The sequence below is a fragment of the Danio aesculapii genome, unplaced genomic scaffold, assembly GCF_903798145.1.
Source record: "Danio aesculapii unplaced genomic scaffold, fDanAes4.1, whole genome shotgun sequence".
Lineage (NCBI taxonomy): Eukaryota > Metazoa > Chordata > Actinopteri > Cypriniformes > Danionidae > Danio > Danio aesculapii.
This window is the reverse complement of record NW_026613802.1, coordinates 14717-34986: the sequence shown is the minus strand read 5'-3', so window position 1 is coordinate 34986 and position 20270 is coordinate 14717. Positions and strand designations below refer to the sequence as shown.

At 39.5% G+C, this 20270-nt stretch overlaps 1 protein-coding gene across 1 annotated transcript in view; it reads right to left on the bottom strand.

The window, feature by feature from the left end:
- Positions 1–3931: 3931 nt before the first annotated feature.
- Positions 3932–20270, bottom strand: part of LOC130220413 (plectin-like) — a 29360-nt gene continuing 13021 nt past the window's right edge. Inside the window, 8 exon segments of the mRNA XM_056452706.1 lie at positions 3932–4664; positions 4825–4920; positions 6806–7707; positions 7709–12072; positions 12074–13813; positions 14046–17399; positions 19198–19296; positions 19427–19531. Of these exon segments, the coding sequence (XP_056308681.1) occupies positions 7494–7707; positions 7709–12072; positions 12074–13813; positions 14046–17399; positions 19198–19296; positions 19427–19531 (9876 nt within the window). The 3' untranslated portion in view covers positions 3932–4664; positions 4825–4920; positions 6806–7493.

Genomic DNA, 20270 nt, shown 5'->3' with positions numbered 1-20270 from the left:
ACTACTTACTCTACAAACAAGTGTTTGCATGACAATACAGACAAAGTAGAATAATATAATAAGAAAATATCAGTTTGCAACACCAAGCAGCAAAACGAGCTGTTTTTAACGTTTAAAAAAGAATGGAAGTGAATGAAACCGGAAGTTTCGAGCCAAAATGATTCCAATGGCTGCTCCCGCTCGTACGCGGAGAATAAGGTGAATAAATGGTTCTGCGTGTGCGTCAGGTAAGGACCAACTGCTTGTCAATGGAATCTTGTCTCGCATGTAGTTAAGACAGACAAGCTAGAATTTACACTAGTGAAAGCAGTTGAGCTTTTATTATGCACAGTCCAGCACTTCCGGTAGTTGTGATCCCATGGAGATAAAGCAGTTCTGTTTTATCAGACTAAATCGTATGTTTTTTTTTACAGTCTATGGACTAAATACATTTTAGACTTTTGTTTTAATGCTGCTCAGTGTAGTTTAATAAAACACAACATATTAAAGCCTGTCTCACTGCTGTTTCCCTGTTTTCTGTTAAATCGCGGGTTTTACCTCATTAGCATAAACGCAACACACACTCAGCCTCACTAGTTAAAACGTCTTATTTCTTTAGATTTGAACATTCCTCCAAACATTTCTGATAATGTAAGTACATAAGTAAGCTAATTAAATTACACTGTTCGAGTGGTTTTTGGATATTTGTTGGAAAAATCTTACATATTGTGCCTTTGAAATAAATTGTGTTTTCTTCTGGACCTCTCGTACCGTAGAGCTGGTATGATGTGGAGAAAGACATGGCGCGGGCTCAGTTAAAGCAGGCAGGTCAGAGAGACTTTCACGAGCGTCTTGGCTAAACAAAAGTCCATCCATAAACGTATCTCCATCTGGATTCTGCCTTTCAGCCTACAGATTGAACACAACGTTATTCAACTGTCTGCCAGCAGAGGACTCCATAGACCCAACATTGACTTTACAGTACCTGTATGTGAGATTATGATTGCTGATGGCTCATCATTCTACACCAGGTATTCTTAACATTTACAGCTGAAGTCAAAATTATTTGCACTACTGTGAAATTCTTTAAAAAATTATATCTCAAGTGCTGTTTAACAGAGATTTTTTCAACACATTTTAACCAGACCCGTATTATGTTCCAAGTTTCTAAAAACTATAAATGGCTGCTATTAATGAAACCAAATTATAATAATAATGTAAATTCAACCCTTACAGTATATATATATATATATATATATATATATATATATATATATATATATATATATATATATATATTCATTTTCTTTTCAGTTTAGTCCCTTTATTAATCAGGGGTCGCCACAGCAGAATGAACCACCAACTTATCCAGCACATGTTTTACACAGCAGATGCCCTTCCAGTTGCAACCCATATGGGAAACATCCATACACACACACACTCATACACTACAGGCAATTTAGCCTACCAAATTCACCTGTACCACATGTCTGGACTGTGGTGGAAACCAGAGCACCCAGAGGAAACCCACACAAATGCAGGGAGAACATGCAAACTGCACACAGAAACGCCAACTGACAAAGCTGAGGCTCGAACCAGCGACCTTATATATATATATATATGGAGGCGAAGCAGTGGCGCAGTAGGTAGTGCTGTCGCCTCACAGCAAGAAGGTCGCTGGTATATATATATATATATATGGACATCAGGTCAGAACAGTTGTACTTCCCGAACATTATACCAACATAATAAAAACATACATGATTTTTGGTATCTTTAAATATATTTTCAAAATTACAAACTTTAACATTGTAACATTTTTACTTTAATTTTGAGGTTTTTGTTGAATAGGTTGCATCTTGTTTATAACAATTTTAGTCTTCATCTTCCTCATCACTCCACATAATGTCCACATCTGAGATTTCCATCTGCTATATGCTCAAGAACTTCAAGATTCGTATATTCTGCATATGAAATTGTTGCAGCAATAAGTACATCAATATAGTTTTTTTTATATAAAAACTTCAATCAGCATTACTGGAGATTTAACTTTAGTAACAGATTTTGAACCCATTGTCCAATCCCAATGGACATACATATTTGAAAAAAATCCTGATCTAAAAGCTTGCAGCGTTACAAAAGATATTAAACTTTAATTAGTAAGTGCAATCCCTCTTTTTTACATACAATCTATGAAATATTGGCAAACATATCAATAAATCTGAACAAAAACATTGTAAATGTGGCTTGCGTCTGTGACTGGAGTGAAGTGATGCCATGCTGCTTTTCAGTATAGCAGATTTTTTCAAATTACAAAATGTCGAACTTTACCGCCATTTGATTGGATGACAATCATCCACTCTCATGGACTGCAGGCTTTAAAGGGCACCTATGGTAAAAAATCTACTTTTCAAGCTGTTTGGACAGACATGTGTGTAGGTATAGTGTATAGACCTTCATATTGGGGTGATATAAGCACACCCAGTGCTTTTTTTTCAATTTAACAACATAAAAAACGGTGGACCAATTGGAGCGGTTTTCAGATCGACCGCAACTTGACCTAGGAGTGCGGTCCCCCCGCCCACCAATATTGATTGACAGGAGCGTCATCATATCCTCAGTTTGTTGATTCACGTCCGCCATTTTCAGCGTGAGTCGAAGCGATATCACTGAAGGAACACAAGATCAATATTCTCCACATTATCGCTCTAATCGGAATTATTGGTTGTATCTTTAGGTAGGTTTGCAAACGTGTACTTCCTATATATAGTCTACCTTATACTTCAGCCGTTTGCATTTCTCGCGATCACAGAAGCTCCCTGTGATCTTAAGTAGGTGCTGCTACACCTGACGCTGCGCCATGCGTTTTAGAATTCTAAACATAGGTTTCTATCAGGGGACACACAACGGCGCGACGATTCGGGACACTTCATGTTTCTGCCGCGCCACAGAGAGTGTCTGGTGTGCCATGTCGCGGCTTCGAGCGACGCATCCCGTGCCTCAGTCAAAGTTAATTCAGTGTGCGTGGTTATTAGTCTCGGTGTACAAGCTCGGTACTTGAAACTAGCACACATTTGGCTGTAAAACTATACAAAGACACAAATGATTTTGTACTCTCTGCTTGGTCTGTGTCCGAATCATATATGTATGACTGTTTGCTGATCCTCTCACTCCTGCTCCTTCTCTCAGTCTTCCTGTCTGTTGCAAACACAGAGCGGGTGAGCTCATGGCTCCGCCTCCTTGTTACGTTGGGCAGGAAGCCGAAACTAATTTACATGTGAAGCAACACACCCCTAAATCAGCGAACTGTGGACACGCCCCCAACATGACACTTTTTAACACATTATAATAAAACAATCTGAACTGTGTTAAACTGAACCTAAACTGGCACACTCAGAAGAACCATAATATTAATATTAAATCAGAAAAAAGAGGTAAACTATGTTCCCTTTAAATTAGATGGAATGCTCAGGAACCACAAAAAGCATGGGCTGACACGCTGTGAAGGGGTTAAATATTATAGTTGTAATAATTGCTATTTTCTAATAATTTGTTTATTTAGTCTTTTCCATGATGATATTTTACTGGTTATGTGGCTAGTATTAAGCATAAGTGCAATTTAAAGACCGGGCTAATTAGGTTAACTGGACAAGTTAGATTGATTAGGCAAGTCGTTGGACTAGTGGGTAATGATATTCAGCTTTAAATTTGTTTAAAAAAATTAAAAACTGCTTTTATTTCAGCCAAACTAAAAGAAATACCACTTTCTCCATAAGAGGATTATTATAGGAAATACTCTGAAAATGCCTCTGTTAAACAGCACTTACAGGATAAACATTTTACAGATTTTACAAAATTCAAAGTCAGTTCAAAATTCTTTCAGCGATATGTTTTGGGATGTCATGATAATACAGTATGATGACCAAATGAAAAACTGTACAAAGACTGTAACTGATGTTTCCAAAATAGATTTATTTACACTTGAATAGAGTGTTACTTTTAAAAACTCAATTTTTATTACCAGAATCTCTCAAGGAAAAGTTCATCCACCAGTTAGTATTTCATACATCTTGTACTCATAATATAATCTTTTATTTATTGGGGATAAATTCAAAAATCTATTCTTCATCTTTTTAGAATACTTTATAGCAAGTTAGTAAAACATGCAAAAATATTTTACATATACAACATCAAAAAGGAAAAAAAAAGTCAAGTACTTAAAAAAAATGCAACAGTACAATTAATAATAATGATAATAATAATAATAAAGCAAGCAAAGAAATACATGGCAGGCAACAAGTAATCAAAATGTCTTTTTTTGGCACAGGAAATCTGAAATCTGAAAAATGTAACTGCCATACATTAAATGAGCCTAAATATATTCAGTCAATGATGCAGTCTGCTTACATTTTTATTATGTAATAGTTTAATATCTTAAAGAATTGCAGTAAAAGGCTGTGCATACTGTATTCATGTGTAGCTTAAAAAAATAAAACTGCATCTCTGAGATTTTTGATAAAACTGAACATGTAATGTATCCAAAATGGTGCTTTGCTATTTTATAATAAACTCCAAAGTCCAGCTCCCAGCTGATGTACTGGCAGTTCCTGATATGATATGAAATCCAAGGAAAGACTTCATGCAAATGGCAGATGCAATGGGAGAAGGAAACCCTCAGTGAGGATCTAAAACAACATTAAAAATATAATATGAAGCAACAAAATGACAAAAAAGAGGCAACAAAACAGTGAATGAAGGGAAATGAGGTATCAAACTCAGGGGTTATAAAAATGCAGAAACAAACAATCATAGAAAGGTGGTAAATGTGAATGTTTAATAATCTACCTGAATCTCTGAGGATGTGGGCTGCTGATGAACATCATTTATCTCGTGATCCAAGACCAAATGTGTGGCTTCATCAAATCTAGTATCAGGTGATCTCTGTTGAAGGAAAAACGTGACAAACACAAACTATAAATCCCACAAGCTAAACTATTATATGGCTTAAATGTCTATATTTTTATTATAGTAATTTTTTATTGCCAATGCATTAATACCTTGTAATAAAAATTTCAAAAATTTAATCTTTCTTAATTGTCTAGGACCAAATCATCTATAGTGCCCAGCATAAATGAGTACATCCTTTACAGATCTCTCTTTTAAGTTAATATTTTCTATAGGATGAAATACAATAAGATACGTGCATATACATTACATAGGTCAAACGCCAAAACTCTAATCAATCTTACAAAATAACTAAATGTAAAATATAGTACACCCCAATGAATATGCTGGGCAAATAAATAACAAATAATAATAAACAAATAACAAAAAATAATAAACAAATAAAATAAAATTTTATTAAACCGAGAGAACCGTTGAAAACATTTCATTTCGTTGAATTTTTTTTTTACAACACCTCATTTGAATTTTAATGCACCTTCTATTAATAATAATGTTCATCTTATTTGAATAAATATAACTGTTTAATAAAATAGTTTTGTTGAAATGCACCAAAACATATTGTCTATATTCACTGAGAAATAGATAAAAATACGATTTTTTAAAGGGGTACTCATTAATGTACTCATTAATGCTGTGCAGTGTATGAAAGGCTCTAGAATGATTTAATGTTTCGCCAGGAAACTCAAATGTGATGTTTACACACATCTGAGCATCTTTTCTCTACAGTAATACACAAAATTATCGTTTACAATTTTCAGAGTAATGTAAAAAGAGTCATTCTGTACTTTAGCGTCAATGTGTCATTTAACATAATGTATTCATTTAAATAAGTGTTTCTCAACCACATTCCTGGAGGACCACCAGCTTTGCACATTTTCCATGGCTGCGTGCGAAATCACATACTTCCATACTATGCAGTATGCTTAAAAACAGTATGTGAGCCAAGTAGTATGTCAGAATTCATAGAATTCTAAGAACAGTATGCGAGAAGTACCCGGACGACTACTACTTCCAGCAAAATTCTGAAGTGTGCATCCGATGCTACACTATCCCATGATGCATCGCGAGAAAATTTATGAATGGGAGTGAAGCGACGCAACTGACGCAGGTATATCACGTCACATGATCACAAGAAAATGGTGGCTGTAGTACGTCTGAGTTCCATTCATGCTACTCACATTCATACCGTATAGAACATACTTTTCTAGCGGCCGAGTAGTAATTTCAAAATTCAAATGCAGTACCTACTGAGTAGTACCCGATTTCGGACGCAGCCCATGTTTCCATAACCAAACACACCCGATTCAGATCCAGACAAAGGAGACTATTTTAGAGGTCGCCACAGCGGAATGAACTGCCAACTATTCCGGCATTGGTTTTACGCAGCGGATGCCCTTCCAACCGCAACCCAGTACTGGGAAACACCCATACACTCACACACTCATACACTACGTCCAATTTAGTTTACCCAATTCACCAATAGCCCATGTCTCTGGACTGCGGGGGAAACCAGAGCACCCTGAGGAAACCCACAAAAACACAGGGAGAACATGCAAACTTCACACAGAAATGCCAACTGGTCCAGCCGGGCTCAAACCAGCGACCTTCTTGCTGTGAGGCTACAGTGCTAACCACTGTAGCCACTGTGGCGCCATCAAGTAAGTCCTTGAGGAAATATACATGGCATATATATGCCATTCAATTAATGAAAAACACTGCTGCAGATTGCATTAATATCTTGGAAATCAGAGTAGGAATAAATACGGAGTAAGAATTGAGACAACCGTAAGTATTGTGTAAAGTAAAACCGGTGTGGTCATTAAGAAAGAGCTGCAATGCATGTAAATTAGGTTCAACTTACAAGTACTAACAATTCATCCACATCTGTCAAGATGTTATGAGAGAGGCATGGATCAGACATCAGAAATCTTCAGTGGATAACACATCAGTGGAGGACTCATTTACAAGGCAGCCTGGAGTAGTTTTGCAAAGGACTTGGGAGAGGCACTGGATCCAGTAAATGAACTTTCATAATTTCAGTTTAAAGAGATCTTGGTTTGTTGTACAAGGTGCTTGCTCCTCATTTAGTGTCTATGTGTAATGTGTAGTGTCTTTTTTGTTACATTCTGTTAAACTATCTGCAAAATAGGCTAGAAGTCTGTAATATATCCATCTATCAAATCTATACAAATATGTAAAAATAACCACACTCCATATTAATCAGATTTCTTTCTCTCTTTTTTTTGTAAAACTTGGTATATTTACTGATACATTCTCCTGAAATAAACCAAAGTATAAAAAGATTTTTCTTCTAAAATAAAATGTAGAAATATAGGCTCACTATATGTAATATTAATTACAGCCTAAACAGAACTTGATTAAAAATAAGTTTCAAAATGCGTAACAATTCCGGAATTTAGATGACACACTTAAGTACAAAATAAGCAGAAAAAAATCACTTCCAAAAATATGCAGTCAGTTTAATCTAAATTAAACCTAAATTAGATAACTTGAACTATGATCAAAGATGACCAGGCAATTAACAATTCCTAAGGATCCAAACTACATAAAATGGGAACTTGACTATAGCCAGATAAAAAGATACTGGTAATTTTTGGAATGCATTTTCCTACACCAAACACATGCAAAACAGAATAAAGTAAATCTAATCTAATTAATTTATGTGTATTTTGTAACTCTGGTGTAATGATATGAAAGCCGCAGGACCACAAGGTATGCTTGCTATGAGGTCCAGCTTTAAAATCTGCGGCTGTAGCTGGAGGAAGTATATGAGGATGATGAGAAGTTCATGCTGAATCCAGAGCCAGTAGCATCGAAGCTCCCCCTTCTTGAACCTGAACGAGAGCCTGTCCTGGACCCAGACCGTGAGCCAGAAGCAGATGCAGCACCACTGACATTGTAAGGACTGTAGAGGCCTTTACTTGATGTTGATGAAGCTTCCAGAAGCCTAATGCCAGATCCTTCTTCAACCATGCTTCTGTCCATGGCATCCTTGTAGGAGATCTTCAGTTTGGTTTTAGGACATGTAAGATATTTAGTATAGGCATTTACGTCTCTGAGCTTTTGGGCTGTGCGGCCATCAATAGCACCTTTCCTGATTGCCTCCTCAAGGGAGATTCGTCCCTCAGCCTCTGGCTCAATAAGGCCACCAGTGAGATACTGCACCTCCAGGAAACGCTGCCCTGCTTCATAATAAAGCCAGCCTTTCTTGAGAGCCTGAGCTGCAGACATTCTGACTTTAGTGCGAGGATCCTCAAATCCATGAAAAGCTTTCTGGGCTAGATTTAGTCTGTCAACCATAATCTTATCTATAAGACCCTTCTCTGTTGCTTCGGTAACTGAAAATTTCTCTCCAGTAGACGGGTCAATTATGCCACCAGTGCAAGCCTGTGCCTCCAACAGTCTTTGGCCAGTTATGGAATCCACTACGCTCCTTCGTATGGCTTCAGTAACAGAAATTTTTTCAAGACTATCTGTGTCAAGGATTCCTGCCACAGGACCCGTTTCCTCAATTGGATCATTCCATACAGTTGCGGGAGTTTTGATGCTAGGTATGGGGCTCATCGGATAAGAAGAGGTGGATCCAAAGGAAGAGGAGCGGGATCGGATGCCACTCATGTTTCCAGATAACATATCGGCAAATTCTGTGATGGAAAGTGTGCCAGAGCGGTACTGGTCAATTGCACTCTGATCAATCAGTCCTTTTGCGATCGCATCCTCAATGTCATACTGTCGGCCTGATCTTCTGTCAATTAGAAGAGACTTTTCGACCCCTTCAGATGATGTCATTGTGATCTCTTCCCATTCACACTCTTGCTCTGAAAGTTCAAGGTAGGTCTGATGGTCAATTAGCCCTTTGTGGTAGGCTTCATACACGGACATCTCTTTACCTGAATCAGGATCTACGATAACGACTCTGCGTTTGCGAACGGAGGACTTGGAAGAAGTCTTTCTCTCACGTTTCTTTTCTTTTAGAAGCAAGAGAACAAGACCAGTGTCTGGGTCTACAATACACCTTTCCATCAGCTGCAGGTAGGTGAGATTTTCCTCCGTGTTTGGGTCAAAGAAGCCCTTGGTGTCATCTGATGGGTCATTGAGGATCTCATTCATCTCCTCATCAAAAAACCCTCGATTGTAAGCCATTTCAACAGGCAAGCGGTGACTTTCCTCTGGGTCAATGATTCCTCCTGTGGCAATCTGGGCCTCCAGAAGACGAATACCGTGATCTCTCAAAATCAGGCCCTTTTTCATAGCTTGGAACAGTGAGATCATTTTGCCTGTATAGGGATCTCTATACCCAGTCACAGCTCTCTCAGCGGAAAGCAGCTTGTCTTTGAACTCTGGTCCAACAATTCCCATCTTAACTGCTTCATTTACTGTTAGCTTGAGATTCTTGATCGGGTCAATGATATACCCTGTGGCTGCTTGAGCTTCCAGCAACTCGAAAGCAGTACCTGGCCTGATCATATTCTTTTTCATGGCTTGGTAGATAGATAGACGGTCTTTAGAAGACTCAACAAACACGCCAGAAATGCAGCTTGAGCCCTGTAGATATTTCCGCAATCTATTGCTCACCTCCTCCACTGTTAGCAGTCCCTCATTCAGCTCACTGACTGTTTGTTCATCAATGATTTTGGAGCGGATCAACTCTTCTATTGTTATTTCTTTTCGGAGACCCCTAAAGAGTAACCTTCTGTCTGCCAGAGACAACAGATGCAGCCCATCTTTGTCAACCTTGCATCTTTTCAGAAGCTGAGCGTATGACATCTTTTCATCAGTTAATGGATCTACATATCCTTGAACCTCATCAGACAGCTTTTCATTGGTTTCTTTGTTGATGTATCCACGTTGTGTGGCAATTTCTGTTGGCAGATGGAAATTATACTCTGGGTCAACGATTCCGCCAGTTGCTGTTTGCGCTTCGAGTAACCTTAGGGCATAATCCTCAGGGACAAGGCCCTTTTTCATTGCTTGGAAAAGGGAGATAACCTTTCCACTATATGGATCCTTATAGCCAGTGACTGCTCTTTCTGCAGACAGGAGTTTATCGTGAAATTCTGGGCCCACCACACCCTTGCGCACTGCTTCATCTACGGTAAGCATTTCATTCCTGACAGGGTCAACGATGAATCCAGTGGCTGCCTGGGCTTCCAAGAGACCAATTGCAATCTCTGGCTTCAACATCTCTCTCTTCATTGCTTGATAAATGCTGATCTTAGAATTTGAATCAGTCACCACTCCAGCAACACTGCCAGTTCCATACAAGTAACGCTTAACACTTTGCATCTCCATAACATCACGCATAGTCTTTTTCTCTTTTTTCAACATGTTGTAGGTCTCAAGGTCAATGATGCGAGCATTGTAGAGATCTTCAATAGTGATTTGACGTCTTCTTGTGCCACCAGTCTGGAAGTTCCCCCCTTTAATTACTTCTCTCTGCTCCAGAATCTCAATTATAATGATTATCATCCGTTCCTTTGTTATATTGCCAGAACGATATTCTTCCAAAAGCTGGGCTCTCTGTTCCTCAGGGAGTAGATTTGAATTCATGACATCCCAAAGAGACATAGAGCCCTGACCTTCAATTGGTAGATCAATTTGAGTAGTTGATAGATCACTCTGGGTTTGTTCTTCGCTGTAAAGGTATGTCTTTTCCACCACTGTTGGGGCCTGTGGTTTGGAAAGCTTTAGTAGATTTAAGCCTGTATCAGGCTCTGCAATACACTTGTCTTTTAGTTGCTTGTATGATATGTTCTCATCAGATGCAGGGTCAGAGAAGTACTTGCTTTCAGCAATGCTGCTGGCTAGCTGTTTGGTAACATATCCACGCTGGATTGCAGTCTCAACAGGAAGACGATGACTGTTTACTGGATCGATAATTCCACCAGTTGCCAACTGTGCCTCCAAGAGTGGCATGGCATGCTCTTTGAGGACAAGGTCTTTGTCCATGGCTTGATACAGAGAGATCTTATTTCCTGTGAATGGGTCTTTATATCCAGTGACAGCTTTTTCAGCAGAGAGAAGCTTCTCGTGAAGCTCTGGACCAACAATGCCTGCTTTAACTGCATCATCCACAGTGAGACATTCATTTCTTGATGGATCCACAATAAACCCTGTGGCAGCCTGAGCTTCAAGTAATGCAATACCTGTGTTCTGTCTAAGGAATTTCTTTCTCATTGCTTGGTATATGCTAACTTTCTCCTTTGTAGGCTCAAGGTAGACCCCAGCAATGCTCTCTGTGCCTTGGAGATACTTGCTGACCGAAGTGTCTTTGCTGACTTCTTTTGGAGTCTTTTTACCTTGTTCTAGCAAATCATAGGTTGGCTTGTCAATGATTTTGGAGTCAAATAATGACTTGGCTGGAACAGGAGCCCTAAGTCCCTTAAAGCAACCCTCTTCTTGTTTCTTGGCATCCTTCTCAGAGACAATTACAATTAAAATCTTTGTAATCTTCTCAATAGTCATCTTACCCGATCGGTATTGTCTTATTAAGTCAAGTCTTTGCTCTTCTGTAAGATAGTCAGAGTTAATGAGCTCCCATATGGTAACTTTTCTTCCTTTGAAAGGTCCACTTTGAACCTCAACAGTCGCCTGAGTCATTGCATCTTTGGTCTGGGCATCAGTGTATTTCATTTCTTCTTTGGCATTGATGGCTTGTTCGGACAAAGGCAGAAGCTTAAGGCCAGTCTTTTTGTCAGTGACACATCTTTTATAGAGCTGTGGATAAGTAACATATTCCTGTGTGTTTGGGTCAAAGTATCCTTTAACTTCATCAGTTGGGCTGCTCAAAAACTTCTGGGTTGCATCATCAAAACAGCCCCTCGTGCAGGCAACGTCATGTGGAACACGGTGACTTTCGACAGGATCAATGATTCCTCCAGTTGCCAGTTGTGCATCAAGCAGTCTAATTCCCTGGTCTTTCAATATCAGATCTTTCTTCATAGCCTCAAATAGGGACACTGTTTTACCAGCAAAGGGATCTTTGTAACCAGTGACAGCTCTCTCTGCAGACAGTAGTTTTTCATGAAGCTCAGGTCCGACAACACCTGCTTTGACAGCCTCATCTACTGTAAGTTTTTGGTTTTTAACAGGATCTATGATGTATCCCTGTGGCAGCTTGTGCTTCCAAGAGATGAAGAGCAGGGCCAGGTCTCATCATGTCACTTTTCATGGCATCATAAAATGACATTGTTTGTTTGGTTGAGTCAACAATTACTCCTGCAATGCAGTGAGTGCCTTTCAACGCATTTCGCACATGCTCCATCTCTGACACATCTTTGACAAGCAGTTGTCCTTTCTGTAACTTGTTATAGAGGTCTTTGTCAATAACTTTGGATTCAAGAAGCTTTGCAGCAGGCACTGGTGATCTCAGGCCATCAAAGGCAATCTCATTCTTCTTCTCTTTTTCCTCTGCCACAGTTAGGACAATTCTGATGATCTTTTCAACTGTAATCCTACCAGTTTTGTACTGGCGGATGAGGTCTTTTTTCTGGTCCTCTGTGAAGTACTCAGAGTTTATTATCTCCCAGATGGTAACAGTCTTTCCTTTAAATCTGCCGAATGGCACAGACACTGTTGTCTTGTCAAACACATCTCTTGTTTCCTCATCAGTGAATATTCTGGCATTTTGAGCAGCCTCCTCGGAGATGGGCAAAAGAAGCAGACTTGTTTCTGGATCAGCGATACACCTTTCCATTAGCTGACTGTATGTCAGATTTTCTTCTGTGTTTGGATCGTAGAATCCCTTCATGTCATCAGTTGGATTTTGTAGAATTTTATTGGTGGCTGCATCAAACTGACTCTGCTTATAGGCTATTTCAGCTGGCACACGATGACTATTGATGGGATCAATGATGCCACCTGTTGCTATCTGAGCATCCAGCAATCTGATAGCATGATCCTGCCCTATGAGACCTTTCTTCAGAGCTTCAAAGAGGGAGATCTTGGCCTCTGTGTATGGATCTTTGTAACCAGTGACAGCTTTCTCTGCAGACAGCATCTTGTTGTGTAGTTCAGGTCCAATTAAACCCTCCTTAACTGCCTCATTGACAGAGAGTTTCTTGTTTTTAACTGGGTCGATTATGTATCCAGAAGCAGCCTGTGCCTCTAGCAGCACTAGCCCAGTACCAGGAGCAATCTTCTTTTCTTTAATGGCTTGATAGATAGGCATTTTTTTATTTGGATGAACAAGCAAGCCACTGATGCAGTTATTGCCCTTGAGAATTGTTTTAAGTTTGTCTGTCTTGCTAAGTTCTTGGACAGTAGTGTCACCACCCTGGAGCTTATCATAATCCACTTTGCTTAAAAGTCCTATGTCAAACAGTCTGCTTGCAGGCACTTTCTCACGAATTCCATCGAAAGATAATCCAGGATAACCCTGTGTGCCGTCAACTTCAATACTTTGACCATTGAGGACTTTCTTGTAATCTGTCTGGATGTGAATCTCCTGGGTGAATTTTTGAGCAACCTCGAGCTGTTGAAGCTTCTCGCGCAGTTGTTGGTTTTCCTCAGCAAGCATCCTTTCTTGTTCAAGCTTTTTCCTTTCAAGCTCTTGCATCTCCTTTTGTTTGTTGAACATCTCTTTTTCAGCCTCTTTTTGTTTTATCAGAGCAGCATCCATAAAGGCCTTGAGTTTTATCTTTTCATCCTCCATTTGTTTTCTTTGGCGTTCTTGCTCATCTTTTAGGGCTTTTGATTTTCTGACCTCCTCTTCAAATTGGCTCTCTAACCTCTTCTTTTCATCCTCTATTTGTTTTTCCTTCTTCAACAGCATCTCCTTTTCCGACATAAATGTCTGCTGAAGGATTGTTTTCTCCTGTTTAATTTGTTCTTGCTGAGCATTAGCCATCTGTAAAAGAAGGAATCATAAACAAAGTTAAAATCATGCTGAAAAACATACAGACATACAATTATGAATTATGTAAATATTCGTTTTATGGTTAATGAGAAAGAAATAATGTATATAATAATCAAATATTGGAAAATTATTATAAAAAGGAACTGAATTAAGCAATGTTAGTTTTTGGAAAGAGGGTTAACAATGACATAAGCAGCAATTTATGCCATCTTTAACACAATACCTCTTTAGACTTTTTCTGTAAATCTTCAGCATCTTTTTTCAATTTTGCCTTCTCGTTCTCAAGATCAGCAATGGCTTTGCGTAAGTCATCAGCTTCTCTGGTACTGCTCAATCGTTGTATTTCCAATTTTTCAACAACTGTCATTCTCTCTTTGGTGGAAAGCTCTGTCTCATGAAGCCGTGCACTAATATCATCTGCCTGCTTCTTAAACCTCTTGGCTTCATCCTCAGCTCTAGACTGTGCATCACTGAGCTGGGACACCTGAAGTCTAAGTCTCTCTGCCTCAGCTGTTATATCCAACTGTCTTCGGCGTTCAGCCTCCAATGATTTCTGGAAGCCTTCAGTTTCCTCCTTGAGCCGTTGCTGCATCAGTTGTTTGTCTTCAAGCAACCTTTGAGCTTGCTCTTGAGCAAGGTCCTTCTGTCTCTGTAGCATTTCTGCCTCTGCTCTAAGCTTAGATGCCTCCTGAATGGCTTGCATCTTTTCTTTAAGCATCTTTTCGGCAAGCGCTCTCTGCTCAGCAAGGTCAGTCTCTGCAATGTGTCTCATGCGAGCAGTCTCTTGGGCCTCAATGCTGAGCCTGGCAGCCTCCTCAGCCAGCTTTTTCATGTTCTCAGCCTCATCAGCCAAGAATTTTTGAGTATTATCTTTGTCCTTCTGCATGAGACGCTGATTCTCTTGCTCAATTCTGAGCTTGAGTTTAATGAGCTCCTCCATTTGAATCTTGACTTTGAATAGTTCCTCCTCTACCTGGGCTTTCTGTTTAACAGCGTCACCGACCTCATCCTTCAGGCGATGAAGCTCTTCATCTAGAACACTCTTCTGTTTATCGGTCTCATCTAACCGCAGTTTAACTTTAGCAAGCTCTTGCTCCACCTGAGACTTCTGCTTAAGTGTCTGCTCTGCATGCTTCTTGTGCCTAGCCATCTCTTCGTCAGCTATCTGTTTTTGTTTCAGTGCTGCTGCCTCAGCTTGGGCTCGCTTTTCTGCCTCTAGCTCTGCCTCCTTTCGAAGTCTCTCAGCCTCCTCTTGGGCTTTCGCCTGATTGGTTGCCTCAACCTCAGCAGTCTGGCGCTGACGCTCTGCATCTTCTGCTTGTTGACGGAGGAGGGCAGCCTCTTTCTCTGCTCTTTCTTTGGCCTTTTCTGCCTCTTGGGCAAGCCTTTTGGCTTTCTCAAACTCCTCTTTGAGCCTTTTCTGTACCAGGCTGTCCTCCTTCTGCTGAACAAGAACACTCTGGACTTGCTGTTCAGCTGTAATTGCTTTCTCTGCAGCCTCTTTGGCAGCATATATTTGCCTCTCCGCTTCTTTATCAGCATCTTCTTTTTGCTTTCTAGCCTCATCGGCTTTCTTCTTGAGGCGCTCTACTTCTTCTTGGGCAGCTTGGCGCTGTCGAGCTGCCTCCTGTTCTGCGGCAGTAATCTTTTTTAGTTTTTCTTCAGCCTCCCTTCTTCTATTTTCCTCCTCGAGGGCAAGCCTACGTAGTTTTTCAGCTTCCTCTTCTGCTCGCAGTTTGCTTTGTTGCGTTTCATCTGCAATATTCTTCAGCTTATTTAGTTCAAGCTCCAAATCAAGCTTGCCAGATGAAGCCTTCTCAAAGTTAAGTTTCAAGATGCGAATCTCCTCTTCAACTATTCTTTTCTGTTTAAGAGTTTCATCCACAATTGTTTTCTGTCTATCTAATTCAACTTCAGAGGATTTCTTGAGCTGATTGATCTTTTGCTCAATGTCTTGCTTGTGTTGGCTTGCCTGATCTTCAAGAGCCTTTCTCTGGTAAGCCTCATCTTCAGCTTTCCTTCGCAAACGTTCATTTTCGGCCTCCTTTTCTTTAAGAGCTATTTCTGCCTCGGTTTTCAAGCGAGTAGCTTCATTAATGGCAGCAAGTTTCTCCTTGAGAATTCTTTCTGCTTCTGCTCTCTGTCGTGCAGCTTCCTCCTCAGCCACCTGCCTCTGCCTTTTAGCCTCTTCAGCAATGGCACGAAGCTTGGCTGCTTCATCTGCAAGATCCCTCAGTTTACCAGCTTCAGCTTCCAAGAGTTGTTTGCTCTTTTCGGTGGTAGACATGCTATCTTTTTCAGCTTTAGACTTAAGCTGCAAAAGCAACTCCATTTCACTTCTAACTTTGGAAAGCTCATCTTCAAGCTGCTTGCGCTGCTGCTCTGCAGCACTGACCTCACTCTTAAGACGGTATAGTTCATCTTCAAGCAGGGATCTCTGCTGCTCGGCATGATCAAAATCAGACCTCAAGCGAATCAGCTCATGTTCGGCAGAGAGCTTCTGCTGTGCTGTGCTTTCAGCCAGCTTCCTCTGCCGCTCGAGCTCTTGCTCAGCCATGTCTTTCTGTTTCAGGGCAGACTCTTCAGCTTTGGCCCGTTTTTTAGCCTCACGCTCAGCCTCGTCTTTCTGTTTTTCAGCATCTTCCTGTGCAAGAGTCTTTTTGTGGGCTTCTTCCTCCGCCTGGAGCCTTAGGCGAAGAGCCTCATTGGCTTTTTGTCTCCATTTTTCAAGCTCTTTCTCAGCATCCTCCCTTGCCTTGTCTGCCTCCTCCTGCTGCTTTTTGAGGCGTTCTGCTTCCTCCTGCAGTTGAATGACAGTCCCGTGCTTCTCTCTGAGTGACTCTTCCAGTTTGGATGTCTTTTCGACGAAGGACATGCGCTTGCTCTGCAGCTCAGCTGATGCACTTTTCTGAGCGGCATCTTGAGCGAGTTTGATTTGTCGCTCTTTCTCAATCTCCGCCTGCTTCATGTGTCTCTCAGCCTCCTCCACCTCCATCTTGAGCTTATCAAGATCATCCAAAGCTTTTTGCTTCTGCCTGGCAGCCTCTTTCTCTGCTTCAGACTTCAGTTTTAACTCTTCCTCTGCCATCCGCTTCTTCTGGGTCTCCTCGTTAACTTGCTTGCGAAGTTTCTCGGCCTCCTCCTGAGCAGCTTTGCGAAGTCTCTCTGCCTCAGCAGCTTTGCTTCTAAGCTGCATCAGCTCATCCTGTGCAGTGGATTTCTGCTTCATCGTAGTTTCCAACTGAAGTCTTATGATACGGATCTCCTCCTCTATTTTGACCCGACTTTGCAGAGCCTCCTCCACTTGCTGACTCTTTGATTTTATCTGTTGCTCAGAGAGGTTTTTGAGCTCATGCAGCTCCAGCTGGATGTTCTGCTTTTGCCTTTCAGCATCCACTGCAACAAACTCTCGCTTGCTAACCTCCTCCTGCATCATGAGCTTGAGCTCTTGTGCCTCTTTCTCCGCTTTGGCAATGGCCTTGGCATGAGCTTCAGCTAGCTGCTTCTGTTTGTCTAACTCTGCCTGCATTTCAGCCATTTTTTTCCTCTCTTCTGCTTTAAGTTTCTCAGCAGCTTTCTGTATTAGTGGAAGTAAATGGTAAAGAAAATTATGATTAGGATCAAGCATGACGGGGTGTTAAGGAATAGTTTACTCAAAGATGAAAGGTTTGCCATCATTTGCTCACTGTTTTTCCAAACATTGATACCTTTGCAATATATGATTATTCTTAGATTTCCTTTTTCCATGGAGCACAACAGGTTCTTTTTGTAAGAAGATCTTGTAATACCTTCATAATACCACTAAATGAAAACATGAAGTCAAGCTAATGTTGTGCTCCATGGAAGAAATAATAATATTTGGGGTTTGGAATAACATAAGGATAAGCAAATGATGAGAGAACTTTTCATTTTACAGTGAACTATTTCTTTTAGTGTTATGGTTATTATTAAGCACAAAGATTATGATGCAAACATGACAAATGGGTTAAGGTAAATGAATAGTAAAAAAATACTGAAATATGCAATTATTTGGGTTATTGTAACATGATATGATTAATGTATGGTGACACAAGACATTGCTTCAAAACACTACATTCTCACTACATGCAAGGTAGAAGCTCCTAAATGCTGGCACCCTAAAGACCAGTTACCACATTCCAGTTAAACAAACTGTTTAAAAAAATGCCTAATAGTATGTTATAATCAATATGTTGGGGCTATTACCTACATGACTGGATGAAAACCGAACACACAATCAATACAAACTTTAAGTGTGTTAAAAATTCCAGTTTTTCTAAAGCTATATCACTGTTAGGAGGGGAAAAATAAGGAAGAACAGAAAAAATAAAGCAAGTATTTCAGAACAATAGAAAGTAAGCAATAGCTTATATAAGTAGCCCCCTAAACAGACAAGCAGATGCAGGTTCACAGTCAAAAAACTGAAGAAAAAAAAGGTTTAAATTGCATCGAAATTAAAAATACATATAAATATCAGGAATCTGATTCTCAAAGAATATCATTTATCATGTACAATACACTATTTTATATTAAAGGCTTACATTTTAATTTCAATATTTACCAGTTTTAAAGCAAAGACAAAAACCAAATATATTAAATCTAACACTACATGCATACATTTATAAAGACCAGTTTAATCAATTAAACGTACAGTTCATTTACAACAAAATGATCAATTGTTATAAGCTATGAGAATCAGAAATCCACAACAAAAGCACAATAACATTACAAACAAAAGGCTAAATCATGTAATCCTGATGGAAGGAAATGCAGAATATTTATGAATAGGGATAATGGAAGAGGGATATGGAATTGCTAGAGCATAGTGAAAAGTTTTACCTCTTTAGAGCCCAAAAAAGATCAAGCAATCATCAAGACAAAGCACTGGCAAGCAGTTAAGAGAGGTAAAGAAATCAAAGGTTAGGGTTTGAAAGACATTCAGTTGTGAGAAAAGAGAAGTATATAGGAAAAGTAGGGCCTCATACAACTTGCTTTTCTTTAGTGTGTGTATCAGATGCTGTGTGATAATGAAATGACATTTTCTGCTCTGTTAATAATTTATCTATTCATTAATCAATATGAGCTATTCTACTTTTTATATAAAATAACCATGTAAAAGTTCATTAAAACATGAATTGGTTATTAATGCTTAATATATTTAAGCCATAATTTGGAAAAAGCTTGAAGTACTTGCAGGTATTTGGTACCTAAATGGCACAGAATAAACATAGAGTCACCCATACATTAATTATATCTAGATGATTCATTTCTGATGAGTGTGGTTGGTTGGGTTGGGTTGGTTAATGTTAGTGTGTTGAGTTAGTTTGGTATGAACAGGGACCCCTGGTGTCACGCACCTCCTCGTCCTCCAGGCGGCGCTGGGTGTCTGTGATGAACTTGATGTACTGACTGGTCAGAGTCATCAGTTCACTATAGCGGGTTCTCAGAGTTACATACTATGATGAAAAAAGATCATTCAGATGAAATGAGTTGGTACGATGTGCTGTTTTACAAGATAACAATATAAATCCACATTAATCTATGCAAACGAGAGAATTCAAAATCTGCAAATTATCCTTGTCTAACCTCTTGAATGATGTTATCAGAGGCAGACTCCATCTTGGTTTTCTTCAAAGGAGAAGTCAGAGGTTCCACTTGAGCTTTGTAGGCAACCAATTGGAGTTCATAGTCCTGGAGGAAACAAAAAAATGTATCACCACAAAAACAAATTGTAAAATAAAACAGATGTACGGAATTGCAGGTACATTTTGCATCTCCTAGATAAATTTCTTACTCCCTGACATACAAGAAAAGTATGACTAAAACAACTTCTTAATTATATAGAGCAATAAGTAATTCTAGAGGACTCTCAGCAAACTATATAAGATTAAAATGGGAAAAGGAAGTAGGCATTATTCTGAATCAAGATCAATGGGTTAAAATATGTGCTGTCTCACACACCTCAACAAGCTCAAGAATGAGGCGTGAGTTTTATTGGAAAAACTTAATTCGATTTTCTTATTACACCAAAAATTAAATCATTACAATCGGGGACTACTCATCCTTGTTAGAGGAACTGTGGGGTAAAAGAGGCACATCATGCGTATATATTCTGGCAGTGCTCAAGAATGAACAGTTTTTGGGAAATCGTGTACTCCGCCATCAATGATATTTTTGATCTTATTCATAGATCTCATATTCCTCATATTCCTAGATCATTTGATCTAGGAGATATTCCTATTAAACTTAAAAAGGAGGATAGATATCTATTGAAGATATTTTTGGCAACAAGTAAAAAAGCTATAACCCAGAAATGGTATAAAGAAGACCCACCAAATAAAGATGAATAGTCCAATATTATAGCATAAGTTCAGGAAATGGAAAAAATGACACATGCTCTTCGATTACAATTAGAGATCTTTGAAAAGAA